The 15,324-nt window shown below is 43.4% G+C and overlaps 1 protein-coding gene across 13 annotated transcripts in view; it reads right to left on the bottom strand.

Annotated features, from left to right (window-relative positions):
- Positions 1-15,324, bottom strand: part of MCF2L (MCF.2 cell line derived transforming sequence like) — an 892,749-nt gene that overhangs the window by 156,314 nt on the left and 721,111 nt on the right. For all 13 annotated transcript variants that reach the window (XM_069637167.1, XM_069637165.1, XM_069637161.1 and 10 more), the window contains one exon: positions 6,351-6,420. In XM_069637167.1, the coding sequence (XP_069493268.1) occupies positions 6,351-6,420 (70 nt within the window). The remainder of the gene's footprint in view (positions 1-6,350; positions 6,421-15,324) is intronic.

The raw sequence follows: 15,324 nt of genomic DNA, 5'->3' as shown, positions 1-15,324 counted from the left end.
GCAGGCAGTTATTCCTGCATGTCTTGGTCACAGTTTCAAATATGGTGGGGGGGAAGAGAGAGGGGGGGGGGGTTCCTTGCTGGACTCTGGTGCTTCTGCCGACACTCTGGCATGATGTTGCAGCAGCAATCCTGCAGGTTGACCATGCAGCACTTGGCGACTGCTCAGCTCTTCAAGGGGTTGCTTCCTGAAACAAAGTTCCTCTTTTGACCACGTTTATAAATGCCTCATCTGCTTTGAGTGATGGATCTGTTGGTCTAAGAGGCCTTGGCCATTGGGAGGTGTCCAGCTGGAAAAGTGGGAAGTTCGTTTTTTTGGCAGATGGCCTGAAGAATTGGGCCTGGCATCTGATCCTCGGGCAGATGGCTTCTAGGACAGATTATATTACCTTTGATTTGAGGATCTGAGTTTCTTGGCTTAACCCTTGAGCAGGGCAAAACTACTCATCCCCAGGCTGATTGCTGGTGGATTCATCCAGTGTCTCGTCTTTGCATCTAAAAGCCAGTCGGGCCTTGTTGTGTAATGTAGCTCAAGAGATCTTTATTCTAATTTATTACAGGGAAGTGTTGGTCTCTAACTTTGAGGCCTTTTCCCTTCACACCTCAGTATTATGCATGTTATTTCTGACTCGGGGCTATAGAATTATCTGCATTATTTGCACTTTACGCAGGCATCTTGCTCTTTTTGGCAGAGCTTCAGAAAGTGGCCTTTTGTTTCTTGCTTAAGTGGTGTGGTGCTGGAAACCGTTCTTTTGTTGGCCTCTCACCAAGAGGCTTCAAAAGCTCCCCACATAGAATGGAGGCTGAGGAATACCTCTGGATCAGCAGCCAGAGAGCACATGTAGTGCACTCTCTTTCGAGGAAGTTTGATGTAAGCAAACAAATGTCAGTCTAACAAATTATGTACAGCAGCTTTTTATAGAAGCTTGTAAACTGAAATGTAGCAAAGGCGTTTTGGTCAGAACTATTTTTTTTTACTAGTGAAGGATCCTTTTTGGACAATGAAGAGAGTCTTCCCAAAGGTGCTTCCTGCAGGTGCAATTGTGTTTAAAAAATTTGACAGAAATAGTCAAAGCTGGGATTGCTCTAACCAATGCAAGCTTACTTTAAATAATTGCTGGCATCACCACGTTCACTCTTTTGAGCTTGCACAAAATGCAGGGCAAGAGCACAGTCCCAAATGCGTTCATGCATGGCTCAAACCAATTTCCCAAGACACTTGAGTGATAACATCCATCTTGTATCCCCATATGTTACGCTGGGTACATTAAGTGATTGAGCTTTCAGTTGTGTTTTAGTTGTACACCATGCATAAAGAAATCAGCTATGGAGGTTGACAAGTTCACACAAGGGAGTAGTGTCCCCGGAAGACCTTCATCTGCGGCAGGGGAAGAAGGCTCAGAGAAAGATAATCTTCAACTACAAAAAGGCAAAATAAATTCTTTTCTGGGCCCCTGGAAGACACAAGAACGCAAAGCGAGTGTGTAAATTTAGAGTGATGAAAACGGGGTCAGTTACCCCTGAAGAACACGGGGAACAGAAAAATCAGGACCCCTTAGTGCTCTTGCAGAGGCTGTCCTGCCCTCCTAGGGTGACTGGCTTAGTACCCAAAGTAACAGTGATTGAGCGCAGTAGCTCCGTCAAGAGGGATGCTACTCAGACCCAGAAGGGTGGGTCTTAAGTAGAAAGGTATCCATCTGCGGTTATTGACGACAACCAGGAGCACTATGAGGTCACATATTTAGCATTGAAATTGTGTAACCACATATATAACGAAATGCAAAAAATGTCTAGTTTATTAGTGGAGCTAAGTAAAAATGCTAATGATTATTCTATAACTCGAGGTCAACTGGCTAGTAGTGATACCAATCAAACTAAAGATGCCACAGAGGGAATTATGGAAGTTGCAGAGTTTGTGGAAAAAGAATTAACTAAGGTTAATATATTAGAGTCCACATCCCTGGAGCAGGTGGACGATATGGCGGCTCAGAGTTGGCATGATATAGGGCTTGGTGCTTACTAGGAAAGAAAGTCGTAAATTGAAAAAAGCACAGAAGGGAAAAATAGAAAAAAAAATCAACTACTGAGCCTTTATTTCCTGACAGAGCTATCTGATTCTGAAAAGGACGATGGGATGGGCGTAAAGAAAGCAAAACAAGCGTGTAAGAAAATGGCCAGAAAAGCAAAGAGGAACAAACAAAAGTGGTAACTTAACTTGTTGGATCCTGGGGAACGAAAGAAAACATAAATCAGATAAACAACGGTTGTGGAGGATACCGTCAGTGCTAGCTGGGGAAATTGAGTCTATGATAGAACTGGAACCAACTGGGAATTTGGTACTGGCAAATGAAGGAGGATGAAGAAGTGGCAGCTCTGGAAAATATGGTGCCAATCCCAAAGGCTGACCCGCTACCAGCAACATTTTATCTTTTCTTCCTCCCCTAACGAGTAAATCCTGATAATTATTTTACCATAAAATCATGGAAACCCGTGGTCATATGCACTTATTTGCACTGAGCGGCTCCAGCGATCTGTTCTGTACCGCTGATATAGTTATGTTACAAGAGACCGGGCTCATGGGCGAGGTGTTATTTTGGTGGCTTCTCCTGCTTTTGTAAGCATGATAGTAAAGGCCAATCAGGTTGTCCTTTTGGTGGATTGTTAACAATGTCTGCAAATCGTTTTAAGGCTAGAGAAGTGCTTACAGAAGATGATAATCACAATGTACTGTCAGTGGAAATTGAGGTAGCTGCTGGTAAAGTGTTGATTATGAATGTGTACGACCCTCCGGAAGGAGTAGCGTCTGAAGACTCAAAATTGCATAATTAGGATACAATTGCCTCCTGTGTGTCCAGGAAAGTAGATATTGGGGTCCTGCTCAGAGGAGATCTAAATGCCCATTGTATTGACTATATTATAACAAGACGGTTGGGGGTATTATTTCCATGAGTGAGAAGAGTGGTGGGGGGGGGGATAAAGGCTGGAAAATCTGCCCGTTCTTGTGTAGAATTTCTAAATGACCTGGAGCTATGAAGTCTGAATGGCTTTGTACAAGGTGATAAGGTGATATACCAGCAGCAAAGACCTAGAGGAACAGTGTGAGGTCCTCCATGATTAACTATGGATATATATGGATGCGAGGTGACACATAGCGCATGCATCACTCTGAACATTTCCTTCATGGATTATAGTGACTGTGGGGTACTGTCTGGAATGTTAAAATGTGATGCTTGTATACAGAGACAGAAAGAAAATGGTGGTGGAGGTGCAGATTATTGGTGGGGGTAACAAATTGGGTGGTCAGATCATAATTTGGATGCCAGCTCTAATTTCATGAATAGAGTGGAATTTTAATATAGACGATTAGCCTCTCCTGATCAGATTGTGGACTGGATCACCTCAATAGCCGACAGATTTTGATCTGGGAAGTTGTACATTTCTAAAATAGAATACAACACATACGACTAAAACATTGGAAATGCAAAATAACTAGCAGCAACTGAGACCTATTAATAATATTATGAGTGACTTATGTTGGAAGCAACAGGAGAAAAACATAGCCAAAAATTACTACAGAAATTGGATAAAGGGTGATAATTCCTCTGCAATTAATAAAGCTTGGCAAGAATTCTATGTAGTCCTTAACACAGGTAATACCAAGCAACGACGGGCTACCTTTAACGATAGGCAAAAGAATGTAACGAACTTGGCAGTCATCTGTATTAGTGGAGACACTTGGGATACATTCCTGACACATTAATGTAAAGCTAGTGCACAGCCTACCGTAGAGAAGGGCTCCCCAACACTCTTCTTTGGTAGTGTAATTATTCAAACCATAATAAGTCCATTGAAATCGTCTCATGCTCGGGAGCGGACAGCATTTCAAATGCTGTTATTCGGGCTAACCCTTTCATCTGGTTGGATATTTTGTTGATCTTATTTGAAAAATTTGAAAACCTAGGTGAGATTCCAGAGTCATGGCGGATGGCCCATCTCATCTCTGTGTTCAAAAAGGGTAACCAAGCCGATCCAGGTAATTATAGGCTCCTCTCACTTTCAGACGTGCCCAGTAAAATATTTGAGGCACGTATCCTATGGGAATTAAATAAATGCGTAGAAGACAATAAAGTATTAAATTGCAACCAAACGGGTTTCTACAAGGGATTATCAACTACATACAATATTTTAACTCTTTATTCCCTGATACAACAAGCAAGAGGCAAGAATGTCCTTAGACTATATATTTTCTTATACTTTTTGCTGATGAATTTGATACAATAGATAGAAATAAATTATGGGAAAAAATGAAGTCAATGGGCACACCAAAGGATTTGCTACGTACGTGCCAAATGTTGCATCATGATAACGTCGCCAGAATCAGATTGAATGGTGGAGAATTGACCGATCCCTTCCATGTCGGAAAAGGAGTGAAGCAGGGTTGCGTTCTGGTGGCAGTACCTTTTAATTTATTCATGGCTGACAGTGATATATATTTTTTATATAAACAGCTTCCCTAAGAGATTGGACCAAACAAAAACTGCATGGCTAGGCTATGCAGATGACCTAGTTGTATTTGATAGCTCGTACATGGCATATGCAGAAATGCTCAAGCACTGCTTGAATATGCCAATCCGAATGGTCTTACAGTGAATATGAAGAAGTCTGAATGTATGAGTTTTGGATGGATTAAGAAAAACAGATATTGCATTCACTCTCGGGGGGGGGGATGCACTTGATTAAGTGTATAGCTATTGCTATTTGGGATACACGATCAGTACAGGAAAAGGTGACATTGATCAAGCCATCAGAATTATAATATCCATCAAGAGATTTGTGCATGGAGATGCTGAATATAGTATTAAGGGGATGATTACAATCTACAGACAAAGCTAGCAGCAGACATAACGCATGCTCTGGAAACATAGTATGTACATTTTGATAAATGGGCGAGGAAACTTGAAGGCTTTATTTAGCGGAAAATACTTTGTCTTACTAAAACCACCCCAGTAGGAGCTATCCGACTTGAATTGGGACTAACGTCATTGGCCACAATAATTAGAATAAACAGGGGTTGGCTATTTATTAAAGCAATGTGTGCAGAGGAAGGTATAGTATTGTCAGTGCTAAGGACAGGAATCGATCAAAGGACATGCCCTGTGCTGTTGGATTTTAAGGCATTGAATGAGAGTTATTTTCGTTGTTGTAGATTGTTCGGGTGCCCGGCTGGAGTCATGAAAGTGGCAAACTATGTAGTTCTCTTAAGAGATGTGCAGAGAAATGGAATTGGGCCATGAAACGTAATCATGTTGCCTGTCTGAAATCCCTGAATACTGTCTCAAGAATGTTTTCCCATCTAAGAAACCACAGTATATTTATCGATTTCCTTCTCTTACATTGAGGTGAATATTTATGCTAGTAAGGTTTATCAAATTACCAATGTTTACAAGGGTGCTTGGAGAGCCGCACCCGCTGAGAAATGCAAATGCAGACTATGTGGTGATGCCACGCAGGTGGACACAATTGGGCACATTACTACTTCATGTCCAGTGTGCTGGAGTACCAATGCAAATTATTATGGGAAACAGGAAGATTTGAACTGTATTATAAACGATTGTTTTTGGCTAAATGGTGTGTCTGGTTATAGCCCATCCATGACGCTGGTCTTAACAAAGATATGGCAAGTTGCAGAGGCTGAATTATGCATCACCGGTCAGATAGAACAGTGAGCTAAGCGCTCGACCCTGATATCTGTGTGGAGCCTGCAGGTTCGAATCCCGTCTGGGTCAACTCACCCTTTCATCCTTTTGATGTCAATAAAATGAGTACCACTCTGTGGGATAATAATATCTTCTGTTATGTGAGCGCTGTGAGACCTATGGGTGTGAAGCGCTATATAAGAAATAAATTATCATCATCACCGTGGACAAGGAGATGGAGTCGTTGGGACTAATCATTTATGCAGAGGATGGTGAAAAGTAGCGATGGGGAAAGTGCTGCCCATCACAACGTCAATTATGTTTAAGAAATTGAAGTATCAGAATGTATTAGTGCATGTTTCTCTTTATTTTTTCTTCTTTCTCTTTTAATTTCATGGCATGTATTTTTTTGTATGTTTAAAAAAAAAATAGTTATTAATCTTACATTTTAAGTGCATGTATGGTATGCATCCTCTTTCTTGACCATGGTTTTGTTTTACATTATGCGTAAAAAGTTAAACATTTGACTGCAACGCACAATAAAAAAAAAGGTTACCTTACTTGAAGCTTAAGATACATGTCCAAAACATGAGAGAGGATAAAAAGGGTAAGCATATGCTCAGTTTGCAGTCATGTGTCATATTGTCATACATACCCTCACAAGGAAACACCTTCCAACCAGTTCAGGGCAGGCGACACAGTTTTCTAGTTCTCTCAAGAATATCCTAAAAGGGAACACTTGATTAGCTTTCAATGAACGCACATGTGAACACATTTCGCAACGGAACACACATTCTCCTTTTGATAAAAGGCAAAGCAACATAATTCAAGCAACCGAACAAATGTTTTGATGAGCAATTCCTGCACAGTGGAGCAGCAAGAAGCGGGTTGGTGATTTACTGAGCAGTCTTCATGGGTGTGCATGCATGCACTCCACCCTAGCTCTGTATGATTCCAGCAAGGTACCCAACTGGAAGACACATGCACAAGCTCATACCTCTGAAAGAATCACTGCAAACCTATTGCCATATTGTTTAGTTCTTTAGTATAAGTAGTAGTTCCCAAACATGTAGCCTAATTTAAAAAAGTGCATGCATTCACAAGAACAGGTAACAGTCTCACACTCTGCAGATTTTGTGGTAGATCGGTTGCTTGGAAAATCGTATCCATTATTATAGCTGCATTATAAAAACAACAGAAAGGTGGTCTAAATAGGCGGATCTGATCACCCTAGTTTAATGCGTGATTTAGTAGTATGAATATCTAAGCAGGTTATTTGAAAGAGATTGTTGGCACCTGTGGTGAGAACATGCCCACCTAAGAAATTGCACTTTGCACCATTTGTCACCAATTAAATGAAGGCTAACTGGTTAGAAAGCACATTGATTTGTTACCGAATGCCCTGCGCTCACGAGTCCCTTACTCATAGGCTGCCTGCAGACCCACTATCTACCTGAAATAGCAGTTGGGTAACCACCGCTGGTTTCTACTAGGCCTCCGGCTCCACAACCATCAAACTAGTACGTAGGCTTCTCAGCAGCCCCACTTCAGTGGCCTTAGAAATGGGTTCTTCGCTGCTAGCAGCGACCAAGCCATCAGAGGTTGAACAAATGAATCTAGGTTCTTGACCGATCTAAGCACGCACGGCCTAATTAACTGCAGTTTCTCATATCGCCCACCAGTCCATCTTCTAGTCCCCTTTCTGTGACTGGTTCTGCTAATCCTTTGCCATGTATTTCCCACGTATAGCCTAGAATTCTCTAATTGTCCTCTGCAGGGCTCCCTCCTCTGACTCCTTACGATCATCGGAGTGAGTCTTGCTTTGAGATATCGCTCGCGACTAGAAATTGGAGCACAGAAACATTCGAAAAGTGTCACTTTGCAGCATGGGGCTTAATCTTGTGGGACAATTTCTTCTCCAAAGAATCAAACATTGGAAACAGACACAAAAGTATGTTTTGCACCACTTCAGTTATTCAACCTTGAAGGCACAATTGGTATCAAACACTTTCAAGTAACCACATTTCACGTGGCAAAAAACCAACCTATGTTCTACAACCCAAAAAACAGCATAGATACTGTTATAATATCGCAAACAAGTGTGACATTGCAGTTTGGAATATTGACCCATGTTGCTGGAGCTTTGTCACAACTACAGAATGGAATGGCCAGCTTTAGCAAAGCTGCACGATCTCAGAACTGAATAAACAACCATTTGAACTTTAAATAACACAAAACTCTTTCCAGAAACGATTCGCTTTTAGGATTATTGGTATTAAAGTTGAGTTCAACAATCTACAAAACTTCCCGTACTTCTGCTAGGGCTCATTTACCATCAAATACTTGAGTAATTCATATATAACAAAAGACATTGTAAACATCTGTAAGAAGAGTCCTAACAAGAACTCACCCATAAATGTATACACAACCAAAGTCTGTACCCAGATTACATCAAAATGGAAGTTCAGCTGATATCTGCTAGTAGCACATAGCCCCTCTACACCCACTCATTTCAATTCCCATAGAGTGAGGTAAGCATCCACCAAGTACAATCATTGGAGATAATCTAGACCTTCAAACGCTATTGGATGCCATATATTTAGAAGATCACATGACCTTTCTTTAGCATCTTTATTAGGAAAGATTTTCTTTTTGTGCTTTTCTCCACTGACCTCAATGGAGTCCCCCAGGATATCTGCAGTAGTTTGGCTCCTCACCGATTTGTGGGTTGAGTGAGGCCCTTTTACTACCCTCACCTGCTTCACCCAATTCATTTGCGGTGCACCAACTCTCCCTTAGAAAATATTCTCTTTCTAGTCCTGTACGTTCCTCTGTCACCAACTCCCTGTGCGTGAAGCGTTTCGCTTAACAGAAAGCAGGAGGTTGTTTGCTTTCCTCAGCTGGATCCCTCCTATGGAACAGCCTCCCTCCTGCTGTGTCTTGAGAAGGACCTTTTTAAGTTCCGAAAGCACCTCAAGACTTTCCTCTTTTCCTCCTACTTTCCTTCTTCCCTCCTCTGATAATCTCACAGATGCTGTGATTGGTGGCTTGGTCCCTTACCTCATCTCTGACTGCCTATCTGCCATCCAGGATTGGTGTGCTGCCAACAACCTCTTGCCTGAATGCCAGCAAGACGGAGATCCTCCTCATCGGCACACCTTCACCCACCTTTCCTGTCACTCTCTGGCTGGCGTCCCTTGGCCCTCCTCCTACTCCCACCTGTGAGGCTAAGAACCTTGGGGTCATCTTTGATTCCACGCTTTCCTTCTCTGCCCACATTTCTGATGTCTAAAAAAAGTCAAACTTCCTACTGCACCTCCTCAGATGTATTTTTCCTTTCCTCTCCTTCCCCCAGAAGCTCACTGTCTCTCGAGCCCTGGTTCTCTCTAGGTTGTATTATTGCAACAGCCTCTTTCTAAATCTACCTGCTTCTACTCTCCGCCCTTTGCAACTTATCCAGAACAGGACTGCAAGACTTGTCCTTTGGCTCAAGCTCTGGGATCGTATCTCTCTGGCCCTGAAATTTCTCCATTGGCACCCAGTGGCTGCAAGGATTAAACAAGCCCTTCGCTCCTCTACCTCCAACTCCCTCAGGGTGAGTCATTTTTCAAAGAAACGAGCTGGGGGTAGATCTCCGTCTTCGGCCTCCCTCTGGAACAGCGTCCCTGTGTACGAGTGCGATACAAATAAAATATCAATATCAATTATGCATCCTTGGGGCCCCGTACCACTCACACCCAATCTCCCCAGCTTCTGTCTAACTTCAGCACTTGTCGCGGCACACCCTCCCCATTGGAGACTTGCACTTTCCACCCAATGTGGCTCCTGGCCGCATAGCACTTACCAGACCTTGCAGTTCATCTGTGGCTCACCCTCGAGCACGGACACCCCAGCACCTACCTCACTGCCCTTTTCCTTGCTGCAGTTGCACGCTCTGAATACTCACAAGGCATAGTAGGTTTGACCGTCCCTTCCGCCACTGAATTTTATGTTGTATATTCTAATTGTACTGCAATCCCATGTTCCCTCCCTGTTGCACTGTGGGCACTTTGAAACAGAATGTATTTGCTGTATAAGCACCTAACAAGCAAACAATAAAATAAACTAGTCAGTCCTTATGGGCTACTAGTGGAGGGAATGTGTCCCCCTTAATTTTTCACCTTCGTTTTTAGACTCTAGCACAAACCAACTTCTGTGGAGTGCAGTGTCCCTTTTCCTAATTAACAGCCAAGTTACTTGTGCGATGTGCACCGAATAGGCTGCTGGCCGTGAATAGTTTTTATATTGTTCCCGGTGCACAGGTACGCACATTTATTTACTGACTAGAATGTCTTTGTGTAGCATGTACACCAAATGGCTGCCCCTCATGGTGAAAGCCCTGTTCCTTGTGGCATCTTCTCTGCTGACCATCTTCCTTCACCTAAAAGTTGGACAGTCGATATAAGGGCATGCACTTTCATAGGAGTCTAGCAAAGCACTTGCCATCGGTACTTTGTGAGAGTGAATTGGCTGAAGCAATCCACTTCAGCCAGGATATGCCCTGTTGTCGGGCACATTTAAAGGTGGAAGGCTGACCTTGATTAGGCAGACCTCTCCTGTTTGAATGTTACAGGTCACTTCCTTAGATGGGCTGGTGCAGCCCCTCAGCCCTAATTCTTGGTAAAAGGAGAGTACCTGAGGCCATTTGAGATTGTCAATTACATGATGCAAGCACCTAAAGCGATCACCAGAGACCCACAGGTGGACTGCTGTAACGGCGATGGAAAGGCCAACCACTGCATACCTGACCTCTGCCTCAAGTCGACATGGAGGACCTAAACTGGGTGCTTTGCTCCTTTCTGAGTGATCAACCAGTGCTGTCCTTTTCTGCATCCATTGCACTCCCAAAGTTGATTTATTGCCAGGTTTGCATTTGGCTGGCCCCTGCATAGGACTGGACTGCAATGTTGTCAAAGAGCCTTTATACCTTGCCTCTTGAAACTTTCCCAGCATCCACACTGCTCTGCCGGAACCACACCAGCACACTGCTGTCATTTCTCACCATGAGGAAGAGCCTGCTAGAAGATAGAGTCTGACCATGGTGCACCCCAGGCCTGCCGACCATGTGCTGGATCACAACAATGCCTGCTCCAGTCTGCCGTTCCTGTGGGGTCCTTCCTGTGCTTCTCAAGTCATAGTCTGGGGTCAAGATAGCTTATACACCTTTAACTGCCAATCTCACAATTGACTGTAATTCCGAGTAATGTCCTAATCTAAAAAGTAGGTAGCTCACCAGACTACAGGTGTTGGACCCTGGGTACGGAGTCCTCTCTCTGGCCGCACAGAGCTTGGAGACTGGTAATGTACATTCTCAATAGTTGGGACGGGGAACTGTCTAAAGTAAATTCTTCAAAAATATAGTTGATATGGCCACCTCCCTCTAAAAGACCGAACGTCAACCTTTAAGCCTGACTGCTTAGTCACTACCTTGGAGAGTTTGGTCAAAGACCTAAACCTAATCTTGTTTCAACTTTAAGCTGGCTTCTTTGAACCCCTCCTAAAAGTAGGTTATGATAAACCAAACTTAATCTTAAAACCTTCTTAAAACAAGCCCTGACACTTACAATCCTCCCCCATCTCCCTCAATCACTTCACACATTTAGCTGCAAATATAGATGGAGGGGTAGGTCTAGCTATTCATTGAGGTGGGGATCCTAGGGGGAGTTGCAGGAGTGTCTCCCCCAGCATTGTTCTGTGGCCAAATGTGTAAAAAAAAAATAATATTCGAGCAAATGGGCTTCAAGCTAATTTTTGATGAATCCTCATAGATCCACTTACTGTACCTAGCCAAAACAAGTTACAAAAAAAGACAAATCACAAAACTGCAAATCTAAAAATGGTTGTCTTTATTTGGGATATCTGCACCCCTTGTTTTTCCGATATGCCATGAAAATCCTAAGAATGTGTTAAACTGCTAAAAAAATAATAATAATAAGTGTTCAAAACATGTGTTTTATTTCAATCATCATTTCTTGTTGCATTTTTGTAATAGTTCCAAAGTGTGAAGCCAAGTGTAATAAGCTTAATGGCAGAAAAAATAATCAGAGGAACAGAATGCAGGCAAGGTGAGAAATGTCAAACTCTGACAAACAAAATTTGCAATGTTGGGCACAACCACTGAATAGCAGACTATGTACGTCATATGATTCAAGTACCGATCTACACTTATGAATAATTTAGATGTTCATGTCAAACTGTTTCAGCTGAAGGAATGTTTAGTGTTAGCAGGTTTCATGCAGCTCACTCACTCTGCCTACGGGTTATTTTCCATCTGGTGTAAATCACACCTTTGAGTTGGTCTCAAGCTGCGGTTTTCAGTATTACTTGGTTAGTTTTGTGAGACTTGCGGGTTTACTGTGAGAGATGGCAGGTTTATGCATTCTTCCATTTGAGAATCTCCGAACTGCGTCATACAGCCACTAGGATCAGTAGACGGCTCGCGTTCTAGATGCAATCAGAAGCCCACCAACAAAAGGCATTTCATCTGGTGTATGTGAGATTGCCGTCATGGAATGAGACACAGGCAACAGAATCAATTTAACAAAATACCTTTATTAACTTAAATGTCAGGATGGTGTAAGGCCTATCTTGCCCTATGCTAAGGGGGGGAGGGCGGGATTTCCCTACCTAAAGAAACTAAGGATAGTCCCGGTCAGACATTTCAACTTAAAAGACTATCTGTGTCCAAAACCTATGCTTGCCCTCACAACTAACATCAAAACCAATGTGTAGTAGGCATGTCAACCAAAAATCATACAGTGTTCCAAAAGTAAAGTTCTGATCTATTTCCAGCTCATGCTTATTCTTCAGCTTCTCGTCCCCCAATATCAGCACGTTCACCACAATGTTCAAATTACATTCTCTTGGATTTAAGGTAATATAGTTCCAAACCTTTTAAAACGTCAGGATACCCTTCCCCCAAAGTCAACACAGTTTCATTGAAGCAAGTCTCATAGTTCCCTTCCCCAAGCTCAAATATCAAAGATGTCACAAAAAGAAGCATCTTGAAGCTCTGCCTTTAAGTCATGTTCCAACAAATCTTCACAGCTCAGGGTTATTTTCCCCAAGCCTTATAAGCATCAATAGTGGTTTTCCTTTTGGCACAATAGTAGATTTCCTTGTCAGCATGTAAGGGTTCACTGGTCTTGGCGCAGTTGTCAGACCACATGATCCACCCATTACAGGCCACGCAACCAGGAACCTTTGATTCTCCTTTGGCGGCTTGGTATTCAACAAACAAGTAGTTTTTCAAAGGCAGTTCCAAAACAGACAGTTTCTCAGACTTGACTCCAACTCTGCAATCAGAGGCTTTAAATTGATTTAGTTTCTTCCTTGCTTTCAATACATGATTCAACATTAGCAGGTTTGCTATTTGCATTCAGTTCATTCTTCAACATTAGCAGTTTTGCTGGTATCATTAAGTTCGTTATTCAGTATTAACAGAATTGCTGCTTTCATTCAGGTAGTTATTCAATATTAGCAAGTGTGCAGGTTTTTGCTCCTCTTCCCTTTCATTCATTCATCTAACCTCATATTTCCATTGGTAACGGAAGCAATGATTCCCTCGGCGCTGTGTGGAACTTTCACAGCCCACCCTGGAGCACCGCCGTCCCTGGGCTACTTCGCCAGCACTCACAGGTTGTTGCCGTTTTCCTCTGGCGGTCGTTGTTGGTTGCTTCCTTCGTTCCTTCTGGCTGCTGCTTCAGATTCTGCGAGCCCCGCTCATATGGAAACAGAAGCTCTGCTGGCGTAGGCCGCTTCAATGATTCGGCGAGGCTGGGCACAGCGTCCTCGCTGTTCGTGCCTCAGTGCAGCTCCTTTTGATCCCACTTCGCAGGGGAGGCTTCCCTCTGCACACAGGAGGCTTCCCTTGATCTGGGGATGTCGAGCAGCATCCAGTCGTGTCCTCGGGTCCCACCACTGATGCTCCCAGATTTCCTGGGTATTATAATGATCTTGGTGCAAGTCCCACAGGGCTCTTATCTCCTTGCTTCACGGCCTTGTCTTTTATACACCTGTGGTTCCTTAATGGGCTGCAGGTGTATTCCATTATTCAATTCTGCCTGATTCTCATTAAGATGACATGTCTTAACTTCACACTTGTCCTGCATCATCTTCTTCCCAGTACATATGTGGTGAAAGTGAATGATGTTCATTGCTCTTAGTTGTTTCTTCCTAGTCTCAGTACTAGAGTGGTGAGAGTATATCGTGTTCTTTACCCTCAGCTGTCTCTTCGTCGTCTAAGGACTGTCAGATGTCCCAAGAGGGGAAACTAGGGGAGTTGACCTATAATAACCCATGAAGGTCGCTGGAGGGTTAAGTCGGATGTCATTAGGATAAGGGGATACCATGTCTCGCATAAAGACACCCAACTCTCAATCCCTAAGGACCCTCCACCCAGGTGATCCTCTCTCGCTTGTCCACCCCTAAGGTCAGATCCAAAAGCTATGGCCTTTCCCCGGCCACCTGCATAGAGAATCCAAGGGAAGTAGGAGTGAGAAAACCCTCAGGTTTCTCACAGGTACCTAAAGTGTCTTTTAAACTAGCCCCCTTGGTTGAACCGCTTTGCTTTACAGACCGGAGATAAACATTGCCTTTGCCTGCAAACAGCAAAGGAGAGTTACATGGTCATAAGCCCATGTATTGCTACTGGAGTGATTCGTATCTGTATTCTGGACTCAGAGCTTCTCAAAGGTGAGGTCACTCTCTAGATCCACTAACTCAAGTTCCTTCCGAGGCCTTTGAGAGGATGTATGCCTGGAAAAAACACTGAAAACTTCTGAGGAAAGATTAAAAAAGGCAGTAATAATTGGCTTCCATTATTTGCCAACAAGTTCACGTGTCATGTTACGAGTTAATTTGCTGGTGGACATCCAAGCAGGGAGCCAAACATCAAGATGTGGATAGGTTAAAGGGCATAGAAAGATCAGCGGGGCAGGGGTAAATAAGAATACTTTTGGCATGGTCAGTTCTGGAGGAGACCAAAGATGAATAGAGATCGGAGGCAGGTCTCCACTGGGACATGCTGTGCAGATACGCCTGAGCTCAAATGAAAGGAATGCTGCTTGCACGCCATTAGGAAGAGATTAAGAGCCCGTGTACAGCGAGGGCTGTATTTGAACTATAGAGTATACTGGAAGCAGAGCTTACAAGTGGTATGAAGCAGCACATGTCAATCTCAGTCAACCATCATAGCTTAGAGCTGAGCCAGCAGGGAGCATCTCGGAGCGAGAGGGGAACACAAGCCCACTTGCCATCGGCCTGCCAGCTCCATGCAAAGAGCAATCAAGAGACGAGCAACAGCTGTTTGTGCAGTGCTGTGTTGAAACCCATTTACTGCATTCAGGAGGGAGAGAGTGGCATCATTCATCCCAAACCATGTTCCCCTCATGCCCGTTGCTGCAGGGTGGCACCACATCCAGAACTTCCAAACCTTCTGGGATCAAACTCTTTGCCAAAAATGTGTCATATGCAAAGGAATTGTCGGAGGTACATCAGCGGACCACACTTCCATGTAGTGAGTACTTTACAGGTACGTCCTACTTTTGAACGTCACTACCTGCCCCCCACCACCCAAATTTTTCAGATTT

This window comes from Ambystoma mexicanum, chromosome 7p (genome assembly GCF_040938575.1).
Source record: "Ambystoma mexicanum isolate Mex_15411 chromosome 7p, UKY_AmexF1_1, whole genome shotgun sequence".
NCBI classification, from domain to species: Eukaryota; Metazoa; Chordata; class Amphibia; order Caudata; family Ambystomatidae; genus Ambystoma; species Ambystoma mexicanum.
Note: the sequence above shows the minus strand (reverse complement) of the source record. Positions and strands in the feature narration are given on the sequence as shown.